This window comes from Medicago truncatula, chromosome 5 (assembly GCF_003473485.1).
Source record: "Medicago truncatula cultivar Jemalong A17 chromosome 5, MtrunA17r5.0-ANR, whole genome shotgun sequence".
NCBI classification, from domain to species: domain Eukaryota; kingdom Viridiplantae; phylum Streptophyta; class Magnoliopsida; order Fabales; family Fabaceae; genus Medicago; species Medicago truncatula.
This window is the reverse complement of record NC_053046.1, coordinates 36,919,249-36,943,421: the sequence shown is the minus strand read 5'-3', so window position 1 is coordinate 36,943,421 and position 24,173 is coordinate 36,919,249. Positions and strand designations below refer to the sequence as shown.

Genomic DNA, 24,173 nt, shown 5'->3' with positions numbered 1-24,173 from the left:
ATTCCTTTGCTAGGATCGGGAGAAGTGAATCAAGATTAAGGGTCATATAGCTGTTGAATAATGATGATGTTAAGAATTGGTGCATGAAACAGAAAAGGAAGGTTGAGGCACGAAGGTTGTTAAAATATAGTGATGACAAATAAAGGAACAAATAGTAATTTCCTGTGCTGCCAACATTTCTATTAGTGGTTACTAACCGCCAACTTAATTAAAGATAGCAAGCTTTACTCCCAAATGAGACAAGACAGGTGAAGAACTTGGTAGCCTAAGCCAATTAAGAATGCAAGGAAACAAAAGGATTTCAACATTGTTAACTAATTTATAGAGTGGTTCACAAAGAATAACTCTTATCAGCTTCACAATTGTCGCAAAGGTAGCCTATGGTTTGTGTATAAGGAGAAGCATTCCCTTATCTTTGTAATTTAGCGAGGAATAAAAATGGGTTTTGTAAATGCATTTTGAATTTCCGGTGGGTTTAACAAAATTATGGTATCACCGCAATTTTGTTAAAACTCTATAGTATTATAATCCACGTTAAAATCACAATGACTTTCCCTATAGTATTATAATCCATGTTATAATCCATTTGAGTGGTTTGGATCGGATGATGTATCTATAAGTATGCTGATAATGAAAAATCTCAACTTATAAAACAATATTCGTTTGATGGACAATTAGAGTTTCAAATTTGATAAACTCATTAATCGCTCTTCAGATTTAGTTAACCACGTATATTAACTACATTAAACATTTAAAATTAGAAACTTTAAGTGTCGCAGATTGATATTGGAATAGCATTTTATGTGTACCAGTGTTTGCATAACTTAAATATCTCAACCTTTATATTTCGCGCAAATCATATTTAATTATCTTTTTAGAATCTTCTTTTTACAATATCACTTACAGAATCTTGATCATAAGTTTGGCATATCTTGATAATACTACCTTAATAACTGATAAATTTTGTTAAAAGTCACTAATAAATTTGTTAAGTTAAAGTCAGTAAACTTCGTATTATAATGGGACTATAATTTTAATACAAGAAAATGTTGGAATACAGAAATTTATCGACTAGCGCAAACCAGCAGCCCAAAAAATACCTCGGCTTAGCTACAAACCGAGAAAGGAAAAGGACTTGCTAGTTGCTGTACCATTATTACAACCTTCACAAGAACATGAAATTAACTAGAATCTCCACCTCTAACAGAAGCAAACAAAAGAATGCTGCATCCGATTCGCACAGAAAATCTACACAAAATTTTGAAAGCAGCAGCTATATTGCTCTCCATAAAATCTCAGATTCATGCTATACATGCATACTGGTTAGTAACTGCTACCCATGGGTGGCATCCCAAAAGGAGGCATTTGGGGCATCCCCATTCCACTCACTGGAGGGGGAGGCCCGTAGCTTCCTCCATAACCTGGTCCTCCCATTCCAGGCATTGGTGGGGCAGGCAAAGCAAGAGGTAACAATTGAGCATACATGTTCTGCAACAGAAAACACATTCATATCAGTACTACTCTAATGTCCAATCTCTTGAGAATGAAGACTATGATTAAAAAAACAGGGCTTATCAATGGCAAATTAATCTGAACAATGAAACTGCTGGATATTAATCAGATATATTCTGCAAAGTCACAACAAAAACTATTTTAATTTCAACAGGAAATAGGCAAGATAATGACCTGCTGTGCAACTACGTCCTTTTCTTCTTTCTCTTTAGACTTCACTTCATTTTGTGCTTCAATTCTGTCTTTCACTAGCTCATCAACTTTGCCAGTGTATTCACGGATAAACTACAACAGAAAAGAGAAGTGAATGAGAGAACTAGATAGAATGCCAATAAATATATCCATTCCGGTCCAAGGAAGAATAAAGAAATTCAATTGTCAAACTAGAATTCTTTAGACATCCCATGCAATACCACAATTACACAAGACCATCCACAACCTTAATTAGCTAAGCATAGTAGTAACTCATGTTAACCTTATTTTAGTTATCATTTTATCAATATGAATCTGAAACCCCAACATTCATCTAAAAGCAGTTCAAAGCATCTGTTTTAAAACTGCAACCCATAAACTACCAGACTTTGCAAAGACAAACAAATTCACTTTTAAAGAAAATTGGGGTTTAAGCAAGCTAGCATGATTCTCAGCAAAACAGTCGGGGATCGGAGAGGCGATTCCCAGGAATATATGTTTCTTAAGCCTGATAACAACAAAGTTGTTATAATAATAACATATATCAACTGAAATAGAGTGACAAATCAGCAACATAGACGAAACGCAAACCTGCAAGACGTATGGGAAGGCAAAGTCAATCATATTGTGCATCCAAGCTAGTTCAAGAACAACGTCTGCTCGTATTAAATCATAGCAAACAAATAGACATGAGGCAAAGCATTCCTTCTTTCCCTGCAAAATTATGTGGAAGGAAAAATTAGAAAACTATGTGCTAAAAAGGAAACAGCTTAGACCCTCAAGCAAGAACACTAAAAGGCTATCCTTCAATAAAATGTTAACTGTAAAGCCCTGAAGTGCGAGACCAAAGTTACTAGATTTATCCACACGCAAAAATGAATAGGTGTCAAATCATTTATCTACATGATTTAGAATTGCACAAGCCACAGACGGCACCACTGGTACGCATTGCATACTGAACATGTTAGACATGATGATTCATATGCTATTCGTAATTAACAAAACGTTTTAGTCAAGAATGATAGTAAGCCTAAGCAAATGGGATACTGCAAAAAAGATTAATTGTATATGCACTTTCAAACTGAACAATGTAGTACCTGATCAATGAAATAAACAAGCAACTCCTCGGCAAGTTCACGCTCGCCAGATTGTGAAGCTGTCTCCATGGCATCTTTGTAAAGGTTGTCCTTCTTTGATAAAGCAATGGACTGCTTCCACCTTCCTGCCTTCTTGTAAATATAAGCAGCAACACGCCTCATCTCAAGAAGCTCATGCTTTTCAATCTACATCAAACATAAATAATCCATCAGTTTTCCATAATTGAAACAGAAAAAAGTCACCATTAAGAGCAAATGTGTATCACCTTTTGTGCAAGGCCTATTTGATCGAAATTATCATGCAAATCAATTGACTCCCGCAATCTATCATAATCTTCCTCCTCAACATATATCTCATTCAGGGCTTCATTAACAGCAGAAACGTTGCTGCTCTGAACTGCAACCATGTATGGCTTCACAAGACGGAGGTGACCAGCCTATGTACATTACAGGGAAAATATACATAGGTGTTATAGCAGGCAAATCGCAAACTAATATCTAACAAAACTTTTGTTATGAACCTACCTTACGCATGATGTCAACAACACGTGTGTGGTCCACACGAAGTGCAAGGACATTCAGAATATCATTGATGAGGTCTGGATGTTCTTCCAGATAGAAGTGAACAGCCTTGTAATACAACTCAACATTAGCAACTTTGACGGCAACATCCTTGAACTGCATGTGATCCCACGCTTCAGGTGAATGGTTCATGATGGTAGTTGCGGCATTATCAAACTCATCATATTGGATATACAAAAAGGTCAATTCTTTCCAATGTTGTTGTTCATCACATGCTCTAATAAGTTTTGGGATATTGAGGCGGGTTGAGAATAGTTTGATATGCTCCATAAGCTTATCAGGGCGGTATCTAGCATAAAGAACTCCTAGCTCGGTGAAGATGCCCATATGTGCTCGTTCTAACCCTAAACCACTCTCCATGAGAGATATTAACTCATTGAAGTAACCTCTATTTTGGTAATATTCACTGACCTCTTCCAAGTCATCCACCTACATAAATAACAAACAATTTGACACAGTAAGCATTGGAAAGTAATAAGCTCACTACTAGTAATATAGTAGCAGACCAACAAAGGGCCCAGATAACATGTGCAAAAGCCCTCGAATGACTAAGCAATACACATTTACATATTTGCATACTCCAAGGGAGAAGGGTTCACATTACAATATGAAATCATGAAAAAGCTTCCTACTTTTTTCTTAAAAATATCTGTAGTTCCTTAGAAATTCTGAAATTAACAGATACCTGAATAATAATGTTGAGTCCACATATCTGGGCCAAACGAAACTCCTCTGCATCAACACACGCAAAACAAACTTCCTTCCATGTTTTTGAGCTGTTAGCTTTCCTAGCTGCATCAACTGCCCCTTGGAATTGTTGTAATTTGACCAGTGTAATAGCCAACTTGGCCCAGTTAGATATAAAGGCAAATATGATTTTTGCAGCCTCGTATAATGCTTCATCATACAACCGGTCCCCAACAGTTTGCAAATTAGCAACATTTGGCATCAGAATGAACTCTTCAATGTCACTAAGCCTGTCAATTTTTGCATATGCATAAATGAGCTCGCCGTCAACCTTTGGTTCTTTTGCCTTCTGTCTTACCATTAACAAGTATTTAACCAAGTCATGGTAAACATTGGCATCTTCAGCAGCACGGATAACATCCAAAAATTGTGTAGTATCATCTGCTCGTATAAATGACTCTATTGCATCACTTACAAGCCCTTCCCTGAGTTGAGCCTTTGCCGTCTGACTCCAAACAGCGTCTTCTTCAACTCTGAAAGCAAACTCAACAGCTCTATCAATGCTGCGAATATTATCAAGCAACACATTGACTGCTTGAACATTCAAGTTGAACTTCTTGTAAATTGCAAATGCTTCCTCATACAACTGTGCTTCTACAGCCATTTCCCCAACTGAAGGCCCGTCAAAATTATCCAGTCTATTGATATAATCCATAACTCTGGATGAATCAGCCTTTATCGCTGTCAAAATGAGAAGATTCTGCAAATTGTGGTTCCCACTGAATGCAGAATTCTGAAGGACAATCTTCTCGAGAAGTTCAATCAATTCATGAGGCAGATCAGCTGTCATGAAAGCCCTAACAGTTGCAGAAACTTGTTCAGGGCTTGAGCTTTCAGGCAAAGCAGTAGATACAACCTGATCAATAAGTTGCCTTCTATATTCATTATCAGGATTAAGAACTTTATCCCAAAGATCGCCGTCCATTCTCTCAACGACATACCTGTCACCACAAGTATAAGTATGTAAGCAATGGATACAAGCAAATTGACTTGGCCAAAAAGACGTACATATACACTACATACCTTGCTTGCAGTTTGAACAAAGAATTTTTACTGGTGACATTGATAAGTTCTTCATCACATTGTCCTCGCCGGTAAGCTACAACTGCCAAGGTTGGGTCGCGTTTCTCACAATACTTGCCCACAACTCGAGAATCATAGTAAGGGTTGGTTGTGAGAAAATTTTCTGGGTTGTTGTTGCTATCAATGATAATTTTACCCAGGGCGTTGTGAACATGTACATCCTGGCTTCCCTCACTCACGAGATGTTCCAAAAACTGTGTGAGCAAACGAAGGCGATTCCTGCATATTAAATAATCATGGGTTAAAAAATCATAAATGGGAACGCAAATCAACAATACATAAGATTGAAGGACAAACCCCACCTCTTCTCACACTCCTCCACAAGGGGCTCCACTGGCAGCAAGGAACGAACAGAAAGAATCAAACCTTTGATAAAATCTTCAGGGCACTCGTCATCTAGCAGCTGCCCAACAACTAAAGGAGCATTCCCTGGGTTCACCTATAAAGAAAGATATAAGTGCTGACGGGCAGAAAAAGAGGGGGTAGATATCACTCATGTGATAAGCAAAGGCTACTATGATACCTTCTGAACATAACCTTCAATGTAGCGAAGCATGTTGTTTGTGTATAGGTAGTGTGTCAGATCTGGAACAAACCCAAATCGATCACAAACATTGATTAAAGGTCGTGCATCTGGAAGCTTAGCCTCCATTAGGAAGTTCTTTGTTTTTTCGGCATCATAGAAATTGGATTCTCTTGTCACACGCTCAACCTCCTTGATTTGACCAGTCTTCGCTGCTGCCTCAATATACTTGAAATGAATGTCGGGGTCCTCGCTGTCCCATATTATTCAGAGAAGCATGTATGATATGTCAGCATAAAAACATCAGAATATATATCAGGTATAAACAGGGTCAATTACCAATAGGGAAAAAAATATAAACCTGGAGCTCAAATATGAGCCAAGAAAAAAGTACAGCCCTTCATATGACCTAAACTGCTCAAAAATTTTAATGCAACCTTCAACGCTCAATTGTTCAGAATATTCTTTGGCAACCTGAACAAACATAAGCAAGCTTAGTTATCAGTTATTTATTAGTAGGCTCCAAATCATAGAAGACAATGACTCTTATATACCTGCACAATAATCTGTAAATTGCCCCTAAGATTGGCCAGTAACAAGTCTTTCATGCACTCTAATGCCCATTCTCGTGAGAGAGTACCAAAAAATTCTACAAGTGACTGCAATAACAAAAGAATGAGCAAGTATTAGGCTTGTGTTATATATTGTAAACCCTTAAATTGATGAGAGCAAAACAAATCAAAAATAACCTGAGGCTCAATAGCATGTGTATTAACAATAACACGTTTTATATCTGGTAACTCTGTGTAATGCTGCACCAAGAGAGATAAAATCAGCAAAGGAACTTAAGCATTTTTAAGTAGGGAAAGTACAAGAAAACATTTCGTAAGGCATTACTTGCAAAGCTCGCACGTAAAGGCCAGCTTTTTCACAAAGCTGGGCAACACGAGGACGGTCATAATGGCTGAACATGCCATTAGCCAAAATAGCATCAGCAACATTAGGGAAAGTGACCAGATTTATCTCCAACACCTGAACAACAATCCACAAGAAAATTGCATCACTACAAAGAAAAAAATAGTAAAAGAGCAAAATAAGATGTATCAACTAGAAAACAAAGGCCCCAACCTTTGTTTGAAGGAATCCATGTTCAGGTAAATTTGGCTTTAAAACATCCAGGAGAAAAGCTGTTGCCTCACGGATCAGGTTTCTCTGAGCCGACCAAAGAAAACCATGACGAAAATGTCAATAATGTAGCGTAATAACTCAATGATGATGAAGCTAACATATTAAATTACTACTCGTCAATATTGCTTAATTACAGTAGATAATCAACCTGAAGAAACAGATCAGTTATGGTGTTGTAATCAATTGGGCTACCTCCCTCCATTTGAGACATCATTAATGCAAAATTAACAGCACCCTGGAGAGTGAAATAGAAATTAGAACTTGTAGAGTTTCTCCTTGGACAAAAACTACATGACATTATAAACTTAATGTATAAATACTGTTCAAAAAGCACAGGTACAATGCATCCAAAGAGGTGGGCACACGATGGGAAAATTACAGAAAATGTTCAAAAAAAATAATTAAACATAAATTGCAGAGCTTTCTCTCAAACCTGAGGATCTGTTCGGAGAATTGTTTGCAAGAGGAAAAGGTAGTCAGGTGTGTATCCAACCTATAGCAACAACAAATAAGAAATAAAAGTATTCAGGACCAAATGTTTCCAGTAAATTGGAACTGTAATAGCATTGAAGTAGCTTTGCTAAGTCAATATATTCTTTAATAAGTAAACAAGCACCTGCTTAGAGTAGACCAGAATCTTATCAAACTCCCTCCTCTCAGCAAAAGCAGCAACAACTTTCGGAGTAGCTCTGGCTTTGATGTATATTTTTAAAGCAAGATCATTGTCCACAGTCTACAACAGAGCATACCCATGAAAATTAATAGAAACTCGCCATTTCAAAAACGCAAATAAGATAAGCAGCAGTGCCTCATTGGGCAGCTAATTAGAAAGACGAACATACAAACATAAAAATAATTTGAATCCTTCAAAATGTTTAATCCGACTAAACCTTAACGAGATCTCCTAGCTCCTCACTGCATTCAAGCTTGTCCTCTGCCAACCAATTTTCCAACAGGTTTTTCTTGTTCTGGTTCACTACCAACCGAGACAATTCTAATGATTCGAAGGCATTCAGCTTTCCTCTCGTTAAAAGTGTTCCAAAATACTGCAGCAGCGGCGGCGTTTGACCAGCTTGCACGGGAACACTCTGAAATAGAACAGTTAATCACATTTTAAACACTACTATTACAAGTTGAGCAGAACCAAAAATGCAGGAAATTGATGGAAAAGGAGAGAAAATTTAGAGTAAAAGAGAATACTTTCAAAATCTGAAACTGAATTCATTCACTTGAGAGAAATTACAGTGATTAATCAATTTTTAGAGGTCTAGTTCAAATTAACTGATCTGTACTACCCAAGTGAAGCTGATGTCAGAATTCAGCTATGCAGTTTAACATCATTACACATGTGTCTGAAAGTTAAACGAGCTACTGTCTCTGTAACTAAAGTAACAGATAGAGCATTAAAAAATCCTGAATAGCTGCATCTTATAAAAAAAAAAACCTGAAATTTGGCAACTGTGTCAGGGGTCCGAAGGATTCCTTGTGGAGATTCAGCAGCAAGCTCTGCTGCTTCTTTATACTTTGTTTGGGAAAACAATTCATGAAAACGCTCCACAACCTGTAATTACAACAATTATTGCCATCATGCTATAAATAATAAAAGAACAAAAATACAACAGTCGCCATTTCTTAAGAAGCTAATGCATAACACAGCATAACCAAATTATCAATCTCAAATAATATGTGAAAGAAGAAAAAACAGATAAAGCATTTAGATTGAGTTGATCAAGACAATGACAAAAGAAGCAACAAAATTGCAGCATACATCACTAAGATTACTTGTGGTGCAAAACATGAAATAAAATATCTAGATAAAATGGTTGATGGTGCAAAACAAATTACAACAAATGCTGGTATGGTATGGTAAGGAAACGTATGTTAAACACTCATGAAATAAACTGCACTACAGATAGCTAAACAGAAACAATGGCAATTACTCCCTCTGTCCCTAAGCTTTGGTCCTTTAAGGTTTGGCCACACATATTCAGAAATTATAAATTTAGACAAATTTATAACTTTCTACCTTTAATTCATTTAGTAAAAGTAAAATGCATTTAATGCATGCTACTGGTTTTGTATGGGTATAAAACACAAAAAACATCATTAATTGTATATTGCATTTTTTATTGGAAGCATATAAGCAAACTTCATGCAAGTTAGTATTTAGCATTTATATGAAACCGAATAACATTTAAAAGACAATGCTTAAAAGCTCTTGGGATCTCCCTGACAACTCCCCCGGTGAAGAAACAGTAATATTACTAAAGCTGAGTTCTACACAAAATTGGCATACCAGCTTCTCAGCACCAGGAAGATTCCCTCTTTTCGCAAGACTAACAGCTAGCTCCAAATTGTTTAACTGCAACAGTAACCAGCATGCAATGTGTTAAATGCTGATACATTCCCTGCTTCGCATCATAAAAGTTATAAAAAGGTCAGAAACATACTTGACCGCTGACAAAATTCACAATTGTTTGTTCATTGACAGTGGCCAACAAAACTTGGCCTCTCCTATTAATGGCATAAAAGCCTCCTGCTGATGTGGCTTCTGATGTCAAAAATATAGGATCTGGACTAATCCTGTTCCTATATACAGCGGTAGCTGTCTCCAAATCATATACAAAAAGTAGCCCAAGTTTGGTGATCACATAAATCAAACTATATTTGTGGGATATCTGAAAGAAAAAAAAATTAAAGTAGAAATCAGATATCTACAGCTTTTTATAAAAATGAACAACACTGACTAGTGACAACTTCAGTACCTGCATTGCAACTGGAAAGTCATCAGCAAAATCTGGAGGGAAGAAGAGATCTGCTTGTTTCTTTGTAAATGATGGCTTCCCTGACAACAAATTTTAAAAGGTAAACTCCAGAAGTATGATCAATTTAATCACAGGCGATATAATGATACACACAGTTCAATTTCGCAATACATCTCTTACAATTTGGGCTTCGGGACTAGAGGTGAGGATTGTCCAAGGGGCTTTAGGCCTAGAGGTGAGGATTGTCCAAGCTTTATAAGGACACTTGAGACTGGACATTTGAAGCGTGGTAAAATGTGGGTGGAATAAAATAGATCATGGCTCAATAACAGAATTAGGATATGCTTTGATGCAATCTTAGAATTTAAGAGGGGTCTAACTCAACCCCAAAAGCTCGCAAAAGAAATGGGGACTACCCAAGCTTTTATTTTTACTACTATGGTCATATCACTAGTTAATGTGGGGATCTCAACAATATGAGTCCATCTTCAGATGCCTATTTTTGATACATACAGCTTCTTACATTTACGATAGTTACAAAATGCAACTCATATATAATACATGCAATAAATATTTACGGCTTCATCTACCAGCCACTTTCAGGACTACATATTGAAAACTCGACATGGAACCGTTATAAATGCAAAAGGAAAAAAAAAAACATCTGCCACATTTAAAACTTCCAATTAGTCGAACACAGGGTAACAGGCGGAGAAGCAACCCTTGAAGCATGGACTAACAAAAAAAATATTATGCATTTCATCAGGCAAAACAAATACATTGTAACAATTGGGAAAATAATCCTTGGGGCGTGGTCAAACGGAAAAAATAATATAATCATCTGAAATCATTAGCCATAATGAGTGGCTTCCTACACCCTCTTACATGGATCACTATATTTCATATTTCATCCATCCACATATGAAGTTTATGAAACTCTTATATTGAGTTAAATTATAGCAAGACAGAAGTGTCATTTTAGTATATTGAGATATTAAATAAGCAGGTCATTCTTGTTACTAATATGATCACTCCCTCTCTAGCTATAGATCAAGCATGATAAATACATATTGATGTAAATAACTAATTTAAATGTTAGATTTACCAGAAATATTAAATTTGGAAACTCTGGATAGGACACTAGGTTGGCATTACAATATAGATTTATGTTGAAGCCATATTGCCCATAAAATAAAGCATGAGAGATGGATCTGAATGAGGTAAAAATATCAGACCTGGCTGTGCGCCCAGTTCAATGACATGTAACTTCGATATAACTTGACCAGCATTAAATGTCTTTGAGGCAAAAGAAATCAAAACAGACGGATTTTCATTCCCAGGAACCTGTTCAAAAAACACAATAAAAATTTACCCAACACATAGTAGCATAGTTTAGTACAATTCCAATTATTTAGGTAATATTTATAAATAATTATATGAAGATGAGCACAGAATCATAAGAAAACATACTTTGAATTGGGCAAATGATGCAGCATGAGCTTCAAGAGCCTGACTACGCTGCTGATCCACGGAGAAAAGCTGCATGTTCCCTTTAACCAATTGTGCCCTCTAAAGCAAAAGAATATGAAGAAACAAACCAAATAGATTAGGCTAGCAAAAATCACAGTTGAAAGATCATAATTCTTATACATTATACACAATATATGCTGCAAAAACAGAAGTCAAGATAAACAGTTATGGTCTGAATGAAAAAAGCTAGTTATAGTTGAATTGAAATGTGTTTCACAATGATAGCCACAACTATGACAGGAAGCAGAGATATACCTCGGGGGAACCAGGAGCGATACCAATCAAGACCAACCATTTTTCTGTAGGGTCGCATCGATAATTGATTATCTGGTTGTTCGCCAAATTTGCTGTTCTCTCAAATACCTTAACAGGTTCAGAATCACCTACAGGTTACCAGACCAGGGACCATATATCACTCAAAAATTTGCAAACAAACTAGAAGCACGTGAAAAATGTGTAAACCCGGGAAATATAATAGCAACAAAAATGTTGAGTATAAGCAGATTATAATCATCATTATCTTACCTTCAATGGACCAGTGGTATACTGAGGTTTGTGTCACGAGGCCCAACATTTTGGGGCTAATCCACTTCCAAAAGACTACCTATACATGAAAAAATAAAAATAAGGGCACTCTACATGGATTAAAAATGTCATTCTTATGGACCTATTATGTTACTGCTTATGTATCCTAACACATTATAATTACCTGCTCAGGCATCTGATGCGATTTCATCTTTGTTTTCAATTCAATGTTAAATATTTGTAGGTGATCCTGTGTAGTCCCTTGGAGTTGGGCTTCAAGAGAATGATGTAGCTTGTAAGTAAAGATAATCCAAAAGCAAATAATATTTTAAATACAGCACCAACAAAAGCACATGGCACAGAAACTGGAAACCTGAAGATTGCTAATATTTGGGATTCGAGAGACTTCTGATTTATCTAAATACTGACTATTTTTTCTTTAAATCACTCCAATCCAAACCAGGTCAAACATTGACAACGTGAAAAATATGTCTAAATGCAACATCTAAAATGCCTAATGTGAAATTGGGGATGATTAATACGTTAGAAAATGTAATAAACATGGAGAAAATATATTTATCAGATACATTGAATTAAGAGCAATAACTTTCATATATCTCCAAGAAAACTGACTAATAAAATCATAGGTCAGCCCTAAATAAACTCCTCATCTAACAGACTCCCTTCTTGCATCCCTTACAAAAATAACACACCATTGTTACTACTAAGAACAAAGGTGTGTTATTTTTTTTTCCTAATTTTTTTTTATTATAGCACTTAAGACATGGTCTCTAACTTCTTCAGTATATAGAATATAGAATTTAAAAATAAGGAAGCCAGTTGACTTCAGTTTCTCAAATTAATCAAACATCTCAACATCACAGCTGTGTCCCTAACAATCAGGAATTGTGATTTTAAAAAGCTCGTGATTTGTTATGATGTGCGTACAATGTCTACCTTTGATTTGTTATTTAACGGTCGATATTAGTCACTTTACACTCTAAAGTGAGTTGTTCACTTTAAAGGAGTTGGATCCACTAATCAGGGTGCCTATAATAGTTGACTGAGCTAGACACAGTCAACTATTATACTCTAGCTCAAGGTATCAGAAATATGGGCCATAAAAAAAAAAAATCAGAGTTTATAGTCTAACTCAAGTCTACATATTGGGATGAAGTACATACTACAGACAATTAGATGCATTCATGTGCTTTGTTAATAGCAGATGGCAGAAAATAGCTGTTGTTTGACAACACTTTGTACTAAATAATGTGTCGCAGAAGAAGAACGGTTTGTTCAAATTCCGCTACGCAATGGTGTTGTAGCCGCTATTTGACAACACTTTCATATCAAGTCAAAATAAAGTAGTTTGTTTCTTTTCACCCAACAGTCGCATAAACAAAATGATACAGCTGTAGCAAGGGGGAAAAAACGAGAACTCAAGCATACTACTACAACAGAGCTTCAAATAAATTTTGATTTTTATAATGACTAGCAAACTTCTTATCAATATCAAAGTGCAAGTAGATGAAATAACATATAAAATACTCCACTCTACACAAAACACAAAATCTACCTTTCAAAGCAAGGATTCTAGAATTAGGATTCATAAGAGCGGAATCCGCAGTAATTGGCCTCCTCAAAGGTTGATTTGGCATGCTCATATCAACAATAACAACACTATTCTGTGGAGACGTTTCTCGAACACATATATACTTGTCTGATTCCATCGTCACATGCGTGAATGTGATGAATTGTGCATTGATTCCAACACTCGGTAACTGTAATCGCAAATCACATCACTCAATTCATCAAAACGATAAAGCTTCTCACTCTATAATTCATAATCATAAATTAGATCACGCAAATCACATCGCTCGAAACGATTAACCATCTCACTCAATAATTCATAATAATCATAAAAATATGAAGAAAAAATAATAATAATAATAATAATAATAATAATAATAATAATAATAATAATAATAAACTCAGATCTACGTGAATTTCACACATTAAGTATAAAAATACTAGTGGAGTAAAACTGAAGATTATTCGATTCAACTTGAAAGAAGACAAAATTGAGCAAAATATAAGAACGAATAATCAATAATTCAATTATAATTTTATTTTCCAGTGCGATTAAGCTTCTCACTCGATAGTTCGTAATAATCAAAAAATAGGAAAAAATTATACACTCAGATCTGCATGAATTTCACATTAAACAGTAATCAAGCTTTTTTTGAGCAAAAACAGTAATCAAGCTAGTAAAGTAAAACTGAAGAGTATTCAATTGCGAACTATAAGCATAAATAATCTATTATTCAAAAATATTGAGTGTTCGTGTTCTTCGGTGTTCTTCATTTCGTAGCTAGAAAACTGTGAAACGAAATCGAAAGAAGGAATAAGACTTACGGTTAGGACTTCTTTCATGGCGATCGGAGCGTTCGCGGCCGCCATGATTGCTGAGATCGAAGAACTGGAAATGGAAGAAGATGAGAGAGAATGCGAGATCTATGAGTAGAAGAGGTGAAGACTTGGACCCTCTAGAGAGAGAGAGTCGTTGAAAGTTGAATTGGGTTTTGACACGAAATGAAGGAAAGAAACGGGGTGAAGTGAAATTGCTCTTACGAGAAGAGATTAACCATATATCTCGCTCTACGATCACTCTTTTGGTTTTATACTTAAGTCGTTCTATGACTTTTTGTTTCAACGTTTCTACGTACCACCCCTAAAAAAAACGTTTATAGGGAACGTTTGGCCTTATTTTATTTTATTTTCCTTAAAATCATAAGTTAGGACAAACATTGCTCAAAAAAAAAAAGTTAGGACAAACATTGCTCAAAAAAAAAAAGTTAGGACAAAGATTATTTTTTTAAAAACTCTTATAAAAAAAGATTTTTTTTAAGTTAATAAATGTTTGTGAATTTTTTTATAGAAGTTGTAGAGATTTGAATAATTTATCAGACTCTTTCAGTATTGCGATTCTTTTTTTTTTTTTTCGGTCTTGCCATTCACGTGTCAATATTTTTTATTTTTCATTAAAATGAAAAGTTAAGCCAAACATTATATCTTTTTTTGACAAACACATTATATCTTTTAAAAACTCAAAAAATTTGTTTTAGCTAAAAAAATGCATATGATATAGTTTCTATGCAAGTTGTTGGGAGTTACTTTTGAATAACCTCTCAAGCTTTCTTTCAATCTTCGGTCTTGCGATTCTTGGGGTCAATATTTTTTATTAAACACTTTTCTTGTCTGATGTTCTTCCTATTGCCTTTTGAGACAGTTAGTTTGATAGTGGAAAAAGAGTGAGAATAGACAAAAAAAAGTTGAGAAAAAGAGATAAAGTAGATTTGCCAACACCCCTACTAATAAAGAAAGGATTTTTATAGCGGGTACTCTTAGGACACTCTTTAATAAATCATGAAATTATTCTTAAAAAAAGTTAAATATTTTAATTTTTAATACAATGACTACAAATATTTTCAAAAAAAAAAAGTAGCTCGTAACTTTGATATGTACAAAGCAGAGAAAAAAATAAGACCATTGATCAAAATATATCGATATATTGATTATAATTTAAAAAATGTATATATCATCTTTGATCAAAATATGAATTATAGAGTTTTGTCTAAATAAAATAAAAAATTGACAATCAAATCAAAATTTGTTTTGATCCCTATGCTCGGATAAAGAGTGTCATGAAAGTAACTTAAAACAAATTTGAATGATACACCCTGAGGTCACTATTATGAGTAAAAAAAAAATATTTTAGGTTAATTCTTTAAATGATGTAATAAATATCATATATATTATTAATTGAACGAATCTAAAATGTAAAATTTTGCTTATAATTGTGACCGAGGAATGTATGTGGTAGCCAACAGTTCAAAAACGTGTTAATAAACTACTATCTAATGCTAACGGTTTCATTATCTTCTCCTTTATTGTCGTCGTCCATAAAAGGCATAGTTTCCAAGTATAATTTATCAAGACTCGACTATGCTAATTTAGGAAGTACAACACCGTCATTAAGTGGATTACATACATCTCTATTGATGTCTCAAAATTTTGTTGCACCTTTATTTTGACCCTTCATCATTCCTATACATAATACAGACGTTAAAATGCACGTAAACCAATCCTAAGCTCTTTTTGGACCCATTTTATGTTCTTCAAACAATTTATAAAAGCATATGTACTTCAATTCCTTTCACAACAAGAGGAAGAAGATAGCTGCAAAAAAAATAAAAGAACTTTAAAGTGATTTTTTAGAGTACACGGGTAGAAGATGTTCTTGACAGAGTCATCATTTGATGTTTTAAAGATTGCAAACATATTAAATTTATCCAATCTTGTTTTCTTCTAACTTGTTTTGTGTTGAATGTTTCGGGAGAATGATTTGGCAGTATGAACAAAAGCATTCGGGTTTCACAAAGAAAATAAAGCATTTACATCAAAAGACAGATTAGCAAAAAGACGAAATTTGGCTTTACAATATTATTTAACTTTTGAATCATTAAAATCTAAATCAAGACATTCGTGTTGTCTCACTCACCCAAAGAAGACATTTTATTGTGAACATGAAGGATAACATGGCATGAACGAGACATTGACTCTTTGCAAAAGAAGGAAACTTTTATCTTGGGCCTTAATGACATTTTCAATCCTTTAAGAAAAATACAGCAAGTCCATCAAAGATAAATGTCTCATGAAAGTTTAAAAACACGTAAAAAATTAACACGACGTCATCAAAAGGACAGGAGGACGACATAAGCATGTCATAATTAGACAACAGTAAACAACTCACTACAGTTGGATGGCTTTCACGTGAATGCATAAAGTTGTTGGACATCCATAATGTTATGGGTGTGTAAAAGAACATCATGGACAAAATGCACTTTATTTTTAGAAGAAAGGAGAAATCAAAAGGAGCCTGTGACATCTAGTTTTTGTTGTCTAAACAACCCCACTACAATTGGTCAACGAGCCTCGCTAAATCTATAAATACAAGATGAATTGAAGGATCCACCACGAGTTTGAAAAGCAAATATATTATCACTTTAGTGAAATCTTCACTACGCATAAACTCTTCACATACGACAAACTCCAAGCTTTATCACGGATCACAATCATTCGAGTTTGTTTGTTTGTTAGAATCTCAAACATGAGTTAAGAAACATCTTTTGATCCAAAACCCATCAATCATACAAATTGTATTTTATTCTCAAGTCTATTTGTTACAATAATTTTCAAAAGAATTATATCAACCTTTCTTGTGCGAAAGCAAAGAACTGTAGAAGCATGTTTAGGTTAATAATAAAAAGTGTGACAAACTGATCTAGCGTGATCAATAACATACAATGATATTCATAAGTTTTTATAGCTGAATATTATAGTGGACAATCTCGCACAATGTGTTAGACTGGAAGTAGCCAGTTTTGGCTAACCAAGATAAATCTCTTGCGTTTTCTTTTTAATATTTGCTTTAACACTACTCACACATTTTCACAATATTAATCTTTATTGATAATCTATTCATGACATTTTGGTACTAGCTAAATATAATTACTTAAAATCTATATTCATCCAGAGTATCTTGGGTCTAAATCAATTATTAATATCGTCCCACATCTAAATTAATCATACAACTGCTATCCAGAACATTCTGATCTTGGATTTCCACACTTAACTTTTTTAATTATTCTATGCAAAGTGAAACTGCAAAAACCGTAAACCAAATCAATCCAAAGTGAAACTGCAAAAAACTGCATTTGGCGGGAGTATTTAGACCGTTTTCTTACTCAACCACATGATTTGGTTCAGTTTGCGGTTTTTGTTTTATCAACCAAATCAAACCGCAACATACGAAAAACACAAATTAAACATGTCACATATACCAATATTCATAGAAACTCAATGGTAACTTTTATAAAATGACATGTTTTTTTATTGTTAAGTTTTTTCTTAACTTTTTATTTCAAAAATATGTTTATATGTTACTTGAACTTTTAGAGAATGATAAAATTTTATTATTTACATTTCTTACATAAAAAGATTAATTTTGCACACGTTTTTAATTTAATTTATGTTGTTGAGAATATTGTTAATTAGACGAAAATGAAATTTTAATATTGGATGAAATTTAAAACACAGTTGGAAATATTGCTGAACATTTGTTGTGTGTTTAACTATTTAATTTGATTTTAATGTTGAAAACAAAAATTTGTATTGACTCGATAAAAACCGCACAAATCGGAAACCACATTGGTTTGGTTCAGATTGTATTTTAGAGGTCAACCAAACAAAACCAAACCGCGAACACCCCTACACTCTCGTGTCCGCATTTTTACTTTTTTTATTACGTTAACGCGTGTAAATATGATCGGTATTTTATATAAAATTATGATTTTGATTAAAATTACAAGTACAAATATCTATGACTTTCAAATTGTAACAAACCTAAAATATCATGTTTATTTTTTTTCAACAACAACAATAATTTAACAAATATAATATAAATCTCTGTCTTTTTTAATACCACCAACAATATAATATATACTAACAATATATAAAAATTGAAGTCCGTTTCGCAAAGTAGGGGAAGAGGAAACCAATTATGGATATAAATACTTAAAGTTGGTATTACAATGGCAAACCACCTATTGTTACTTAGAAGCTTGCAGAGACCGTGTGGTTGAGAATAAATTCTCAATCCAGGGCCTCTGGCTGGATATAAAACCTCCTCTACAACACTGCTAAATCAACGACTTAAGGGAAAGAATGATCAGAGGTATAAGAAAAGAGCTTGAAGAGAAATTGTCATCCTTAGAAAAGGATACCACAGATTTGCCTTTTTGCCAACACGAGTGGAACGCTCATGGAAAATATAGGGATTTTTCTCAACGCGAATAGTTTGAAATTGTTCGATGAAGTTAAATTATTTGAACATCTAGAGAAAGTACAATTGGGAAAACTCTTAAACTTCCTGAGATACAATGTATTGGTAGGAAGCAAAAACACTTGTTGGAGGTAGTGTTATGTGTGGAACTTCAAAAATTAACATTGATTATCTGTCAAAACGTACACCCTCGTCTCACATATTGTGTTAACGATGGTGAATATAAATTTCCCAAATGAGCATTCAACAACATCCTTCTCACTGATAGAGCGACACATAAACCCTTAGGCCTCTTAAAATTATACTAATCATCTTTAAAAACTCTCTTATTTTTTCACTCTCACTCAAAGACAATGCTATAAACACAAATAATCACGAACTCTACTACATATTTTTCTTAAATTGTTAGGAAGAATGAAACTTTACAATCGGCAAAGAGATCATGGGAGACAAATAGTACATATAATATGTATGTGATTTTTGGAAAGTTGTTGGCATCACTAAAATAGAAACAAAGGTAATTGAAGACACCATTAAATGATAGGTTGTCGTATAAGGGTGTTAATTTTCGGTTGTTCATACAACAACTCTTCAATTAAAAATAGGCCACCTTACTTAAAACAAACAAAATTACCGATTGGTTTGCTAAATACTAACCAATGACCATTTCATAAGAGCAATGCATCATCATTTCCTAATTCAATTTAATGTTTTTTTTGAATTTAACAACAACTTGCGTAATACTTGCTAGCAATAACATAATACTAACAATTCGTGACATCTCAAAAACAATTATATCATCACAAAGAGCACCATCATCACAGATAAAAAAATCCGTAACGCACATAAACCCATCACACAATATCCTTTTTTCTTGTGACTTTTATTGCTACTTCAGAAGATCCATGCATGACCTACCATTTTTTTAATATAATCTCGACCTATTTTCAACGAATCAAACAAAGCAAAATCACCGGCACATGAAGAGAAAGAAATCATATAACTTTGTATAATCTTTATTTCCTTCCTCAATATATGTAAAACATCCTTTCAGACACCTGATGTAGATGAAGAAATATCTATTTTGAGTCTTTGCTAGATCATTGTTCACTGTAATACTTAATACCAATAGATATATATTTTTTTTATTTTTTATATATTTTGCTGTTTAGAGACAAAACGGTCATTGATGTTAAAAATTTACCTTAGATTCAATGAACGAGTTATGTTGTGGAATTGAGTACAACTCTTGTTCCACTTGTAAGTGAGTTTTTGATGAACAACATTGTAGAAATTAAACACATCATCAGATTGTATTTGTTCGTGCCTGTATATGGCAGCATGTAAGTGTTAAATTGACGTTAATCTACACATGTAATTGATGGCACTTATTAACTTATTTTGCAAGAAATCATATGAAAAACCTTGAATTATTGTAATTGGTATAAAGCCAATATCACGTTAGTTTTCTTGTACTTTCACTTTGTTTTCTAACACATGTTGCAGTTAAAGAAACATAAAGATCTTAGCTCGACGAGCAAAACCATTTGCCTAACAAAGCAAGTCGGAGACATAAGCGTAAAATAGAGGAAAATCGCCCTGTAAAGCAAACACCCTGCCTGGCGAGCAACGACAATCTAAGCCCAATTTGCGGAGCTGACCGAAACCCATCGATGAAGAACGTTATGTTTACCCAGCGAACAATAAACTTACACAACAAAGACACTTTTCATTGATTTATAAATACATGATTGAAATCTCATTTACTCGAGGTGGGAACTTTTAAGGTTGTTGTAGATCAAGTCGTCTTATGTAACATCTTATCATCCTCCAGTATACATTGTAAGTTACTCATTACATGTAATTAAATTATCCTTGTGTTTGGATTAAGTATAATTGGTTAGGAATTTAATGTAAACACCTATGACTAATTATATATAAATCATATTTCGTTACATCGATGTCTTTATTTCTGCACTTGATGATCTTTTTGACGTGCAATCCAAAATTGATCTTTTAACTTAGAAGGTATCAAACATATACTTCCCTTGTATTGGATGTGGATATATTTAAAAGTTTGTTCATATTTTTTGTGTCCTTGAAGCTCGTGGACATCTTTTCAAATAGTATTGTAAAGTCATATGTTTTCATATGATTTTTTTTAAAGAAATATTTAAATAGAAAAAACATACAATTAACTCATTGATTATAAAGTTTAACATGGATACAACATTTAATGTTTGCACATTTGTTTTTCTCTTATCGATGGTTTATTGTGATAGGGTTCAAAGTGTGGTTTTTGATGGCACAAAATATGCACATTTCAGTTTTTTTATTGGTTTTTGTTTGTTATTTATTTTGCCAACCAACATATGAGTTTCTTTGTTTTTAGTTTGTGTTTACCTAATTTTCTTTCTTATTTTTTCCTAAATAAATGTTAATTATAAAAAGAGTTTTGCCATACGATGCAAATAACTTTTCAACGAAAGATGAACAATTGAACTGGTTCACCATACATAAAGAAAGGGCATCGCAACTAGCTATCTACGAGGACAAACTGATAATTATTGTTTAAAAATTGCAATGTGTTGTTTTCCGCCTTTCCTCATTCTCATACCATTTAGCCTTTTTCCCTATTAGGAAAAAATCACTTGAAATCAGTTACATAATAAAAATATGAAAACATCTCAGTCAACATGTCACATTATCAAATTTCAATGTCATAAGATCTAAACATTTTTTTAACATGAAATTAAATTGGGTTTAAAGGGAAGTGTACAAGAAAAAATAAGGGTGCAAAAAGCAAGCCAACTCCCACAAAAAAGCAACCTAGGGTTTAAGTACTATCCTAACCACTAAACCCAACCCACCGGTTCGGTGGCAAACTCAAAATTAACAAAAAATAAAGAGCGGGATTTGAACCCTCGTTTCACAACACACTCCATTTCATATCTTCATTTCACTCACTCATCTTCTTTCATTCGAACGAAGCTTTGAAAAATGTCCATAGGAGTGCGTCGCTTAACGCTTCTCGGAGAGTTCAAACCGTTCGGGCTCATTGCAGAATCTCTCGATGGTAAATCCATTGAAAATGTAACGGAAAACTATGAATACTTCCTTTTCGATCCAGAAATTGCTCGTGATAGAGATGCTGAAGATGATTGCAACGAAGTGGCTTCTGCATTGAATAATCGCGGTGATCACGAGCTTTTCGTGAGAGGAAATCGGTAATTTGTTTGTTCATTTCTTGCTGAAAATTGAAAATCACTCGTTTCGGTAGTTAGTTAGTTTTGTAAGAGAAGAAAAAGACGAAAATAAGTTGAATCTGAAGTTGCATTTTCGAATTCGTTTCTGAATTTGTTACTTGAGTTTTACGAACTCACTGATTTCGTGTACTGAAAATTGAAAATCACTTGTTTCACTACTTAGTTAGTTCTGTAAGAGAAGAAAAAGATGGAAAAAAGTTGAATCTGAAGTTGCGTTTTCGAATGCAGTTGTGAATTTGTTGCTTTGCATTTTATGAACTCAATGATTTCGTGTACTGAAAATTGAAAATTACTTGTTTCAATACTTGGTTAGTTCTGTAAGGGAAGAAAAAGACTGAAAAAGTTGAATTTGAAGATGCTTTTTCGTATGCGTTTGCTAATTTGTTACTTTGAGTTTTATGAACTCACTGATTTTGTGTACTGAAAATTTAAAATCACCTGAAATCAGTAAAAAAGATTTGATTCAGAAGTTGCGCGGTTGTGATTTTGTTACTTTGTGTTTTATGAACTCACTGATTTCTGGTATTGAAGACTGGAAATCACTCGAAATCAGTAAAAAAAAAAGTCGAATCTGAAGTTTAATTTTCGAGTGAAGTTGTGAATTTGTATGTAACTTTGCGTTTTATGAACTCACTGATTTCGTGTACTGGAAATTGGAAATCACTTGAAATCTGTAAAAAAAAATTGAAACTGAAGTTTTGAATTTAAATGCTGCTGTGATTTTGTTAATTTGCGTTTTATGAACTCAATGATTTTGATTACTGTTTTGTTTAATAAGTGTATTGATTTGTTACAGGATTATTTGGTCGATTGGTGCAAGGGTATTTAAGAGATTTACTTTGGAATCTCCTATATTTAAGGTGTGTTTTTTCATGTTTAGAAATAATCTTCATTGATCCGTTATATTATAGCTCTCGCGACTCTGAATCGTGTTTAGTGAAAATTAAGTTATTTTTCTTTTTACCGAGTGATAGCTATGAAGCATTGACACAGACATAGACACATGTCGTGACACGTCGACACTGGTAATTATTTATTTAAATATTGATAAAATTGAATGTCATCACACCTTTTAAAAGTTTGGGAAATTTCATTTGCAAATTTGATTTAAGTTAGAAGACAAAGTTTATGGTTTGAGTTCGTTGGGAAATTCTCTCTATTTTCTTTTATCTATAAGAAATTTATTTCCACGCCTTTGGTTTTGTTAGAATTCCGCCATTGTTGAACAATGAGAAAAGCTTGAAAGAAAGAGTGTGAAGAGAGGGAGAGAAGGATGTAACAGAATCTGTAACTAACTTTGTATTTCACATTATGATTTATTACAAAGGGGTTACAAGTATTTACAGACTTTAGACTTAGAGGGACAGCTGGTACACACAGAATTGCCAGCTGTACTTAGCTAAACATTACTTGACAAGCAAGCTACATGCTTGTAACTGACTAAGATATTTAACAGTTTAGACTATACTCTCTAATAGGTTTGATGGATACGGTAAATTTAAGTTAGGTTTAGGTTTAGTGCTGTGATACCGTTTCATTGTATTTACTTTTGTTTACTATTAGTATTTGGGTAAATCATCTCATAGTATGTTTCGTAACGTGGTCATAGCAATCAAGCGTGTGTCTATTGTGAAGCTTCTAGTTGTGGCTTTTGCTTGGACGCGGTTTTTGACTGTGGAATCTCATTCCTAAACATAATTAATTGTTTCCTCACTCAGACAAACTGAGTATGAGGTCATACTATTCACACATATAGTTTGAATGCTTATACAAAATGGATGAGATAGTGAGCATAGAAGAGAGAGAAGTTGGCGTTTTGGAACATGAATGATTGAATAATTTCCAGTTAAAATGATTGAATAGTTTTATGTGCAATTTTCAGTTAAAAAATGAATTTGTTTATGATAGATAAGAGGATGGTTACTTTAGCACTAAGGAAGATGCTTTCTGCTCTGATTCCGCATGAAATGTATCAAAAAGAAATAAACTAGTCTCACAACACTTCAAAGTTTAATCATTCAAAATTTCATTGACTGTATCAAACATGTAACCCTTAACTTTACCAACTCTGCAATGCATTGAGATTTGAATTTTATTAGAAGTGGGAATAGGCTTTGCAGATCTAGGCTCTGCAAGGGTCAAGCTGGACTTGGTAAAAAATTTAAGGCACGAGCTTGGCTTGTTAGATTTATTTTTATGCCTGAGTCTGACCTTTTTAAAAGTCCCTGTTAGCCTACTTAGAGGTCTATTTCATTCTGA

At 33.9% G+C, this 24,173-nt stretch overlaps 2 protein-coding genes across 2 annotated transcripts in view; one reads left to right on the top strand and one right to left on the bottom strand.

The window, feature by feature from the left end:
* Positions 1–984: 984 nt before the first annotated feature.
* On the bottom strand, positions 985–14,407 carry LOC11420719 (clathrin heavy chain 2). Its single transcript, XM_003616613.4, has 30 exons — positions 14,160–14,407; positions 13,321–13,525; positions 11,929–12,017; positions 11,745–11,823; positions 11,475–11,602; positions 11,160–11,258; positions 10,925–11,033; positions 9,690–9,769; positions 9,375–9,602; positions 9,221–9,286; positions 8,369–8,485; positions 7,815–8,012; positions 7,541–7,657; positions 7,358–7,417; positions 7,073–7,159; positions 6,865–6,948; positions 6,634–6,768; positions 6,486–6,548; positions 6,291–6,395; positions 6,098–6,210; positions 5,737–5,989; positions 5,516–5,652; positions 5,154–5,432; positions 4,069–5,071; positions 3,327–3,812; positions 3,068–3,238; positions 2,802–2,987; positions 2,296–2,418; positions 1,687–1,797; positions 985–1,488 (listed from the first exon to the last, which is right to left on the bottom strand). The coding sequence occupies exons 1-30, from the start codon at positions 14,202–14,204 to the stop codon at positions 1,324–1,326; spliced, it is 5,121 nt and encodes a 1,706-aa protein (XP_003616661.1). The 5' UTR covers positions 14,205–14,407; the 3' UTR covers positions 985–1,323.
* Positions 14,408–21,542: 7,135 nt separating this feature from the next.
* The window catches only part of LOC11424985 (anaphase-promoting complex subunit 1), a 31,093-nt gene continuing 28,462 nt past the window's right edge, over positions 21,543–24,173 (top strand). Inside the window, exons 1-2 of the mRNA XM_003616612.4 lie at positions 21,543–21,875; positions 22,711–22,774. Coding sequence (XP_003616660.2) covers positions 21,649–21,875; positions 22,711–22,774 — 291 coding nt within the window. The 5' untranslated portion in view covers positions 21,543–21,648. The remainder of the gene's footprint in view (positions 21,876–22,710; positions 22,775–24,173) is intronic.